Here is an 11,807-nt window from a genome sequence, read left to right on the forward strand (position 1 = left end):
CAGAGTTTGTGCAGAAAACGTGTCTTACACAGCGTTTGCCATGTCAGGTTCCAGTAAGGTGCACAGCCAACAGCATAAAATCTGCTCATTCAAGCCATTCGTAAACTGGATTAACCTGGCTTTTTAACATCCAGCAGGATGGGTTTTATGTCAGTAGTCCCGTCTGTAAACTGTGCTAACCCCCTCCTTCCTTTTAATTCAGAGTCAGATATAGTGAATGGCGAGGTAGCTGTACAGGCGAGTTGCTATCGGTTAATACATTACAGGTTGTTTAATGCTCGTGAGGTTTTCTCAAGTCTGGAAACACGTTAGCTCCTACTCGTGGATAATATTCATTTTTATTATTTATTTAAAGAACAGCAAATAACATTTTAAACATTAACACATTAAATAACACATTAAAGTATACTATCTTTATTATATAACTGACTAAACAAATAATTTTGCTGTCAAACCAATTAAAAAAAGAGATTTGCATTTGTATGAACTGTCTATTATTCCAAAATAACAACAATGTAGGGATAAATCATGGTTATAGATTAATGACCATGATGAGCACTTGTTTGTGGACGGCAGATAGCTTAACTTGAGTTTTGTCTATATTATAATTACTCGTCAAAATAAACCATAGACCACCAGTCTTTAATGAAACATAATAATCTCCGCTTTGAAGTGTATACAGCATAAGAATGTACTCCCGCATATAACTTGAAACGGCATTCAACCCCCTTTAATATTGTCATCCATGATTTTCCCTGTCCTTCGTCTTTCGGGAGATCGTGGTCATTAAAGTAAGAGTGTCGTTTTTGAGTTGGAGCAGCTGGGAACGCAGCAATCACAGCGCTGAGATGACCCTGCCATTCTTTCTTGCTCCGTCGCATTGAAACCGGATGTTGTGGTACACTGCTTCGCTTACCGGAACCAGGAAGTGTGAAAAAGGCCTATTGGTGTGTGTGTGCGTCATTGCATACAAGGTTTCTGTATTTATAACCACCACCTCAGAGAATATTGGGGGTCACGAGTCACTAGCATTGTCATTTTGGGGGTCGCAGGCTGAAAAGTTTGGGAACCCCTGTGGTAAGGTATGTTTTGATGCTGGTAAGCTGGTCTTGCTGGTTTAAATCCTGGTTTTGTTGGTCTTAATTGTAGTCTTGCTGGTCTCAGTGCTGGTCTCGACACCAGCAAGACCAGCGTACAAGCATCAAAACATTGCCAACCTTACACTAAAAAAAATTAGGGTTTCACACAATTCATTCATGTTGTCCCAACACAAATCGATTAAGTTAATTTACTTTTAACAAATTTATGTAAATTGAACATAAAACAATTTAGTTGTCCCAATAAAATCTCAAGAATGGTGTTGTTTCATTTTAAATAAGTAATTTAAACAAGCAAAAGATCTATATTTTTTTGAGTCTACCAGCTGTTGTCGTGTAGGCTTTATAATGTCTTGTTTTAATGGAAAAAGTAAAAAAATGTTGTTTTAAGGAGACATATATGCAGTTTTAACACTAAAATTATGTAGCTGTTATGTAGAACATATCCTTATGAGAAAATATGTGGTTTTAATATTTTACAGTACTTTAAAGATCTTGTTATCACGACATAATAGAGTGGGAAAAAACAATATGTGGCAGCACCGTAGCAAACGATATTAAGCATAGCTTAAGAACAAATAAAAATGGAAAACAAACTAACAAAACGTACACGGACCCTTATGGGAATCAGTGTCTGAATTTCAATCACTACTTTGAGATGAGTGGACTATATTACAGGAACAATGCTAATTGGTAAACAAAATGAGGCGTACAGCTAATAATAGTGTCCAAGATAAAATACGAACTTCAGCTAACAGCCGACTAGCACGTAGTACGCATACTGCGCATGCGCGGCAGTGGTGCGGTTAATCTGCAGACTAACAAGACAACAAGACATCGAAAAAGGGTAAGCAGTACAAATTATATTTCACCAAATATCGCTAAAAGTATGATCAGTAGGCTTTCCTTGAACATAGAAAACTAAATACAGGATTGTTCAGACATGTTTCATTCAGAACGTAAACACAGAGTCTAATCTGAACCCTAACTGAATCCATAAATGTGCTTCATACATCGTTGTATTATAAAACGTGAAACACGGACGAAAATTAGCCTATTAAAACATATACAGCTTCATCAACATTAGGAATCAAAATGCAGGCATGCAGGACGACCTGTGTGAAGTTCAACTACCCCATTAGTACTTTAATGGAAATATTTAGTAGTTATTTAGTTGCTGTGGTAAATCAATAACTATAGTAATAAATTACCCAATATTTTAGGCCTATACATTTTATGTAGTAACTATATAAAAATTAAAAGACAATGAACCACATAGTAAAAACAACAGTTTATCAGTCCATTACAGCTTATATGCTGTAACATTCCTCAACAACGTGTTGTAAATATTACAATAGGCTTTACAGTATAATACACTTAACTATAGTATGGTTCAAAGGTCCTGTTGTATTTACTATGAATTACTATAGTATTTTCAGTATGAAAGAGGCTAAAAGAAACAAAATCATTCTAATTTTAACTGTTTGAGCACCATAGATAGATACTGAACATCAAAACACACAACCTAATCACTCACCCCTTGTGACACTGTAGTTTTTGTATTAATAATGTCCTCTAACAATATCGCTCCCGAGCTTTGTGTTTATGTGTTGTGAATGAGAGAGCGTGATGCTGTGTGTCGCTTGCTTGGTGCTGTGTGCCTATGTGTGTGTGTGTATTTATACAGACAGCTTGTTATAGCTGTATTATAAATGTAAAAGTGTGTATGGAAAGCATTGTCAATGCACCGTGATGCACAGAGATATCGAATTGAATCGAATCGATGGCATGATAATTGTAACCGAACCGTAAGACCAGTGTAGGATCACACCTCTACAGTACAGTATTTTTTTATTGGTTATTATACCTGTTAATGTACTTTTTTTTGCGTATTATCTAGGGTTGCGTCAATAGACGATGCCATCGTCCATCGCCGATGGCTGATAGAAGTCACGATGCTCAGCCGGCATCACAATCCTTCACCCCGCCTCCTTTTGCAAACTCGCTTGCAAAAAATACACCCGTTTACACTAACGCGTCTTAGTTTTAAAATAGCATGAAGTGATCAGTGCACGTCGGACAGTTTATCAAGGATGTACCGCTGGATGGCATCTCACTATAGTTGTTAAACGTGATATTTAAATAATCGTGTCACTATTTAACGACTCTTCGGTCTTTTGAGTATATCAGGTAATGTGTCTTAACGTTAGTACACTGCTTCAATCTTTCGATTTCACGATTGTACTTAGTCATTTTAGCGTAAACCTCAGAAAATGTTGGTTGGCTCCTGTTGGTTGTGCATCTTTTTTTACCAACCAAGTCTGTCGACGCCATTATAATGACACAGATCACTCTGCCTATTCATGCCAGAGTCCTGCGGGAAAAGTGATTGACAGGTGGTAATTAGTGTGTCACTTATATTTATTTATTTATGATTAGGTTATGGGTAAAACAAAGACCATGCGGGTTAGGTGAAACGGTAGGCTACAAATAATACATTTGTTATTAATTAATTAATTAATTAATTATTCATGAATAATTAATTCACCTACGCCTATGACGACGATGTCATCGTCAATCGCGATGTTTCACATTAGACATCGTACGATGCCAAGTTGGTCGACACCACCCAACCCTAGTATTATCTTTAAAATACCGTATACCTGTGATAATAGCATTATTAATCACAACACTAAAACACACACACACACACACACACACACATGAACACAATATATTAAGTGTTATAGCTCCTTACGCCAATGTTGTTCTTGACTCGGTTTCCTGTTGCTCGTTTCAGCAGTCGTATCCAGGAGGCCTTCATCAGCCAATCCGATTAGAGCGTTTGCTCTAGTCACCATACCAACCACGAACTTCAATAAACTCTAGCAACAACCAAAAAAAACCGCCAACAATCTAGCTAACCAAACATAATACACTGTTAACAATTTTAGCTAATTACACAGTATTTAACTGTAATATGAACTGTATTTTACTGTATAGTTACTGTATAATTTACAGTAAGGATATGCAACACGTTAAATAGATACAATACAGCTAGATAAATGGTGCTGTAAATGTAAATATTTTAGCTGTAATTGATTTACAGTAAGTTACAGGTGAACAGTAGGTTACTGTAGATCCTACAGGACATTGTTAACAGTGTACATACACCTGACGGGTGACACTATCGAAAAACTGAAGGAAAAAGCTACATATAGAAGCAAAAAGCTCGTCGTTTGTCACTCGTAAATGCTGGAGGATTACAAAACAAATCAAAAACGCTAAAACTCCTGCTACATATAATGCTACCTAATATCTCGGCTTATGCCAGGTGTGCTGCTTTTTCGGCTGTGTTGTTGTTGTTTTTGTCGACGGCGCTCAATTCCATGCTCTCGATCCCTGCGCATAGTGGATGGCGAGAGCTGCGACGGCCCGTGTAGACAGTCTCGGTTATATATATATTTCCCTTTATAATGAATGAGAGTCAACCCATCCTGCTGCAAATCCAGCCTGCCATGCTCCTCAATGAAGAGCCCTTCCCCGCTCCCCAGAGTCCCGCTCTCTGATGCTAAACACGCTCGCTAGCACATCTGCCGCGGAGATTTCTTCCCGTAGATGCAGCCGGTTTGTTTCTTTAACACATCGTCCTTGCCGTCTTCTGTGTAACCATAGCGTTCCCTGGTTTAATATCAGTCAGTGTTCTGCTCTGTCTCTGTGTATCCTCTGCTCTGTTTTGGCTCTCCCTCCCCTTTCTTTCCTCCTCCTCCTCCCCGTTCTCGCTTTCTGCTTCTTCACAGGCTCTCCATCTGTGCGTCGTCTTCTGTGATTAATTCTGCTGCGCGTGCGTGCGTGCGTGTGTGTGCGTGCATGTGTGTGTGCTAAATTTGCATGTGCCCTTGTGGAAAGGAAGGGTGTTTAATTGTATTGTATCTGTGCACGACAGTAGTGCACTTGAGATCTTCGGACATTATTAGCCCCTTTATACATTTTTTAGGGGTTTTTAACAGAGAAAGGACATTTTATCGCAGTATTTTCTATTATATTTTTCTTCTAGACCAGGGGTCACCAATCCTGGTCCTGGAGGGCCGGTGTCCCTGCAAGGTTTAGCTCCAGCTTGCCTCAACACACCTGCCTGGATGTTTCAAGTATACCTAGCAAGACCTTGATTAGCTTGTTCAGGTGTGTTTGATTAGGGTTGGAGCTAAAATCTGCAGGACATCGGCCCTCCAGGAACAAGTTTGGTGACCCCTGTTCTAGACGAAGGATCGAATTAAATTTAATATACAGGGTGGCCATTTATATGGATACACCTTAATAAAATGGGAATGGTTGGTGATATTAACGTCCTGTTTGTAGCACATTAGTATATGTGAGGGGGCAAACTTTTCAAGATGGGTGGTTACCAGGGACGGACTGGGACAAAAATTCAGCCCTGGCACTATAGCCACACCAGCCCACATTACCATACGTACTGTTTGTTTGACATTCTTGCCAGATTTTGATTATGTCCGCGTAACCTTTGATTGAGTCGGCCCCTCTCGAAACTATCACAGATTGGGCCAAATGCTTAACATTTACTATTATTATTACTATTATTACCATCATCAACCTCATCATAATATTCACATGTTGCACGAGATAAAAGCTGCCTGCATGTAAAAACATTACATATAAAAAAATAATAATAAAATAAAATAAAAATCTAACCGGCCCACGCTTAAAAAAATCGTCCGGCCCTTCTGGCATTTGCCAGAATTGCCAGATGGCCAGTCCGCCCCTGGTGGTGACCATGGTGGCCATTTTAAAGTCGGCCATCTTGGATCCAACTTTTGTTTTTTCAATAGGAAGAGGGTCATGTGACACATCAAACTTATTGGAAATTTCACAAGAAAAGCAATGGTGTGCTCAGTTTTACTGTAACTTTACTCTTTCATGAGTTATTTACAAGTTTCTGACCACTTATAAAATGTGTTGGATTGTCAATGCAACCCTCTTCACACACTGATAGCAACACCACAGGAGAAATGCCAGCACAGGCTTCCAGTATCTGTAGTTTCAGGTGCTGCACATCGTGTATCTTCACACCAAAGACAACAAAGATAGTGTGGCCATTCTTCATCAGTGGAAACCTCAAGGCCACTGGATATTTGACATTGCTCCATGATTATGTGTTTCCCTCTTTATGCACTGAAGCTGGCCCGTTCCCTGAGTTTTTCCAGCAAGATGGTGCACCACCACATTATGGGTATCAGGTCTGAGCATTCCTGGATGAACAGTTTTCTTGAAAAGTGGATTGGTCATCGTGGGCCAGTTGAATGGCCCCCAAGGTCTCCCGATCTGACCTCCTTAGACTTTTATCTTTGGGGTCATCTGAAGGCAATTGTCTATGGTGTGAAGCTACAAGATGTGCAGCACCTGAAACTACAGATACTGGAAGCCTGTGCTGGCATTTCTCCTGCAGTGTTGCTATCAGTGTGTAAAGAGTGGGAGAAGAGGCTTGCATTGACAATCCAACACAACGGGCAGCACATTGAACACATTTTATAAGTGGTCGGAAACTTGTAAATAACTCATGAAAGAATAAAGTTACAGTAAAACCAAGTACGCCATTGTTTTTCTTGTGAAATTCCCAATAAGTTTGATGCATCACATGACCCTCTTCCTATTAAAAAAACAAAGGTTGGATTTAAGATGGCTGAGTTCAAAATGGCCACCATGATCACCAGCCATCTTGAAAACTTGCCCCCCCGGATTAATAAAGGGACTAAGCCGAAACAAAAATGAATGAATGAATGAATGAATGAAGTTCAAGTGGATTGAACATAAATCAACTAAGTAGTTTGAACAAGCTGCAAAAATTAATTTTTCAAGTGCAATGGGTCAAAATGTACTCCATAGACACAATAACTTTCACTGTACAAATTGTACTTTCTATTAATCTACCCTAACACCCTCCCTAATCCCAACCTTCACAGAAAATAGTTACTTTCTGAAGAAAAAATGTGTATAATTTATAAGCCTTTTTGTAAAATGAGGATATGGACAATGTCCTCATAAGTCACCTTCTTTTTTAAAATGCCCATGTCATCACACCAATTTGTGTCATTTTATGTCACAAACACACACACACACACACACACACACACACACACAGAGAGGGAAATATTCGACCGTGTTCCACTCTGTCACTGTAAATTAGAGCACCAGGCATCAATGTAGATAATTACACATATTGACTAAATCACAGATATTCACTGCTACACACACACTGGGACAATGTCACTGCGTACTCATACATTTAATGATTTATTTCAGCCATTTGTTGGTATTAAAAATAGTCTAAAGACTGTAATTTTAAGTGCAAGTTTGTTTATCTCTCTTTTTCACGTTTCCTTTTACTAGAAATGTTCAGCTGTTATTTGTCCTCAAGATGACTTTCTCTGGAAAAAAAAATTTACACAGAATCCTCCTGTCTAATCCATCTTCAAAAACACACGCCTCCCTTTTGAAAAAATTCTATAGTAATTGATAGTAAATACTTTGTGTTTTTTAACCATACTATAGTAAGGTGTGCATATATTCAGTTGAAGTCCGAATTATTAGCTCCCCTGTTTATTTTTCCCCTGATTTCTATTTTCATCAACACATTTCTAATAATAATAGTTTTAATAACTCATCTCTAGTAACTGATTTATTTTCTCTTTGTCATGATGACAGTATATAATATTTGACTAGATATTCCCCAAGACACTTCTACACAGCTTAAAGTGACATTTAAAGACTTAACTAGGGTAATTAGGGTAAGGTTAGGCTAATAATATTGACCTTAAAAATGGTGTTTAAAAAATTAAAAACTGCTTTTATTCTTGCCAAAATAAAACAAATAAGACTTTCTCCAGAAAAAAAAAATATTATCAGACATACTGTGAAAATTTCCTTGCTCTGTTAAACATCATTTGGGAAATATTTAAAAAAGAAAAATAAATCAAAGGGGGCTAATAATTCTGACTTAAACTGTAAGTGATCTTAATGATGCATTGTTTTTAATTAATTCCCAAACCTTGTTGGTATAATCTCAGATATTTACCTACAAATTCTCCTGAGATTTAAACAGTATGTTGATAGGTAATCTAAAAGTAATCAAAACAAAATAATAATAATAATAATCTGAATATGTTATGAATATAATAACAGGTTAGGGGGAGAATGGGCACAAAAGTAACAAATAAAATTAATAAAACTATTTTATATTGCCAATAATAATAAAAAGTATTAAAAAATTATAGTAAATTTAACCATTTGCAGTGTTGAATTGCTTTCGAAACATGATTGAAATTTAAAGTGAAAAGGCAATTAAATTTTTTTTGGACAACAAATGTTTGCAGGTAACATTAACAAGGTCATAGTCAGATACATTTAAAATATACAAGATTAAGCCAGTAAATCTAGCAAATATTGTTGTGTTACCTTTGTCTCTGCTGACGGGGTCAAAATTGATAACTTCAGCCTATAGCTATAGCTGAACCTTAATACGAAACATGCATGAATATTACAAAATTTTCGTCATAAAAAAATACATCAAGTGATCTAGATTGTGCAAAAATTTCTGATTAATTTCAAAAACATGTTGGATTAATCTCAGATGTTTACCTAAAAGTTCTTCTACAATTACAATATATTATATATTATTTTATATTATATATAGTATATTATATTATTATTATTTAAAAAAAAAACCTACATATAAGTGATGTAGATGGTGCTAAAATTTCAGATTAATTCTCAGACTTTGTTGATATAATCTCTGATATTTACCTAAAGGTCCTCTTGAGATTTAAACAACATTGATAAGTAATCTAAATGCAAAGCAATCTAAACAAACAAATCTGAATATGTTATCTAGCAGGTTATAATGCTAATTGTAATTTTCATCATGTAATATTTAATAGAGCACAATTTGTGCCACACAAGATGCAAATCTGGTCATTTCAGCCTATAGTTATAGCTGAACTTTAATACGAAACATGCATGAATATTACAAATTATGCCTAATAAAAAACTACAGAAGTGATCTAGATTGTTCAAATTTTTTTTAATTTACCTAGAAGTCCTTTTGAGATTTAAACAATGTTGATAAGTAACTAAAAGCAGAGTAATCTAAAAAAGATATCTGAATATGTGTTACACTTCTTCTTACACTAATTTTCATCATGTAAACTAAATGCAAAGCAATCTAAACAAACAAGTATGAATGCATTATACTACTGATTATATTTTCATCATGTAATTTGTCAGATATTTACCTCCTGAGATTCAAACTGTGGTTGATAAGTAAACATCGCAAAGTAATCTAAAACATAGATATCTAAATATGTGTAATATTACTAATTATAATTTTCATCATGTAATATTTAATAGAGCACAATTTGTGCTTCGCATGATGCAAACCTTGATCATTTCAAGTTCAAGTTCCTATAGTCATAGCTAAACTTTACTACGAAACATGTATGAATATTACAAATTATTCTTAATAAAAAAGCTGCATAAGGGATTTAGATTGTGCCAATTTTTTCGGATTCATTCCCAAACCATGTTGCTTTAATCTCAGATATTTACCTAGAAGTCCTTCTGAGATTTCAACAATGTTGATAAGTAAACTAAATGCAGAGTGATCTAAAAAGATATCTGAATATGTGTTATACTACTAATTACTAACACGTGTTATATTCAGTAGTGTAAAGTAACTAATTACAAATACTCCAATTACTGTAATTGAGTAGTTTTTCTCAGGAATTGTAATTTAGTAAGTAGTTTTAAAAATGTGTACTTTTACTTTACTTTGAGTACATTTTTAGTGCAGTAATCAGTACTTTTACTCGATCCACTACTTTTTTTCAACCTTCAGTCACTACTTTGTTTTTTCTTGTCTATGGGAATTAGAAAAATCAGTCCTGTGATTCCTGTCCCATCAAATCTCACATAGGTCTCAAAATAGGGTTGATCAAAAGAAATGTATTAATGCAATATAAATATATAATATATGAATTGATGTTTACTTTAATTATAAATATATAATTATATTGTTCAATTATAACGATTAAAATATATATATTTTTTGTCAAATAGTTTTGTGGCTTAAAAGTATCAGTTCAGGCACCGTTTTGATAAAAGTAAACTGTTTGGAAGCATTAAAAGTGTACAAGATGTCCAAAATCTTTACATGCATCGACCCAGAGACTGTTAAGATGCATGCCACTGATGTGAAGATGACAGATGCTTACTGTATGATGATCGAAATGGCCTTAAACATCCAGCAGGCACAAGATGTCAACATGACGTCAGAATGAAGTTGTACCCCAGTGTCATGGGGATGTTGCATTTTGTTTTACCATGAAAATCATGGAAGTGTCAGCATGTGATGCCAAAATGGCGTTGGATGTTTGCTGGACATTAGATTTTGGTCACTTTCCAACACAACCTAAAGTCAACCAAATATCAACGTCATTTGATGTTGTTATTGAACAAATAGCGTTGTCCTTAGATGCTGGCTAGACAATCTAACCTAATGTTAACGTCTTATGATGTTGTGTGCCTGCTGGGCAATAACTCGATGCACTACAGAATGTTACGTTTACACACACATGCACAAATTACATGTAAACACATCAGCTTTTAAAAGCGTAATACTCACTACTCACTACTCTTTAGTAAGGGCTACTTTTTACTCATACTTTGAGTAATATTTACAACAGATACTTTTACTCTACTTACACTACATTTTTAGGCAAGTAATGGTACTTTTACTTGAGTATGATTTTTCAGTACTCTTTCCACTACTGTTTATATTACTAAATCAGATTTACTAATCCAGACTACTAAATCAGAATGTGTTGTATTACTGATACTCATTCATATTACATACATCTGATTATTTGTTATATCACTGTGTACAAATGACTAATATTATTCATTTGTAATTGACTACAATTTGTCATGCAAGCCTGACCATTTCCTGCGACAGTTTGTTATAAAATATTTTCCATGACTTTTATTATGCTGAATTGATTCGTTTTTTTTTTTTGCAATCCTAAAGTTCAGTATGTCTATATGCTGAGAAAGCTCTATCTAGCATGCATCACAAGCGTAATTTAGTGTTGTAATGACACTTTTACAGCTTTTTAACACACATCAAAGCAAGAGCAGGAAAAAAAAAAAAAAGTTTTCAGGAAACGTCTCATTCCCACCCACAAAATCCCAGCCAAGAAAATTCCAGAAAAGAGCCGTGCCTTGTTAAAAAGAGAGAAAAACGCAAGTCGAACTTATAACAAAGAGTGATTAAAAAGCTAATACATGAGTTTTTGTGTAGATATTTGGGACTCACCAAATCTGACTCCTCGCTGGTTGAGAGGTACATGTCTATGAACATCTGTCTGACCGTGTGTGTGTGTGTGTGCGTGCGTTCAGCTCCACCCAGCTGCTCTACAAACAGTCCCAGTAATAGAAGGAAGGGGGGGGAAAGGGGAAAAGTGGTTTCCTCTGGCTCTTGTGGGCCGAGCTGAAATATGTGCTTGTAAATGAATGGTCTGTTAGTCTACCGTCTTTCCCCCCTCCCCTCAAAAAACACGTCAAAGTTACTGTGGTCTGACCAGAATTCTCTCTCTCTATCTCTCTTTCCCACGCTAAGAAAAAAAAAAACAAGCACTGTGA

The 11,807-nt window shown here is 36.0% G+C and overlaps 1 protein-coding gene across 40 annotated transcripts in view; it reads right to left on the reverse strand.

The window, feature by feature from the left end:
- cacnb2a (calcium voltage-gated channel auxiliary subunit beta 2a) overlaps positions 1-11,586 on the reverse strand; it is a 47,223-nt gene extending 35,637 nt beyond the window's left edge. For 18 of the 40 annotated variants that reach the window (XM_087260071.1, XM_087260065.1, XM_087260059.1 and 15 more), the window contains exon 1: positions 3,856-4,828. In XM_087260071.1, the coding sequence (XP_087116197.1) occupies positions 3,856-3,921 (66 nt within the window). In that variant the 5' untranslated portion in view covers positions 3,922-4,828. Of the gene's footprint in view, positions 1-3,855; positions 4,829-11,481 lie in introns of those variants that run through there. The other 22 variants (XM_087260066.1, XM_087260062.1, XM_087260064.1 and 19 more) reach the window with 5 other exon arrangements.
- Positions 11,587-11,807: the final 221 nt, after the last annotated feature.

Source organism: Danio rerio, chromosome 7, assembly GCF_052040795.2.
Source record: "Danio rerio strain M-AB ecotype USA chromosome 7, GRCz13ab, whole genome shotgun sequence".
In the NCBI taxonomy this organism is placed as follows: Eukaryota; Metazoa; Chordata; class Actinopteri; order Cypriniformes; family Danionidae; genus Danio; species Danio rerio.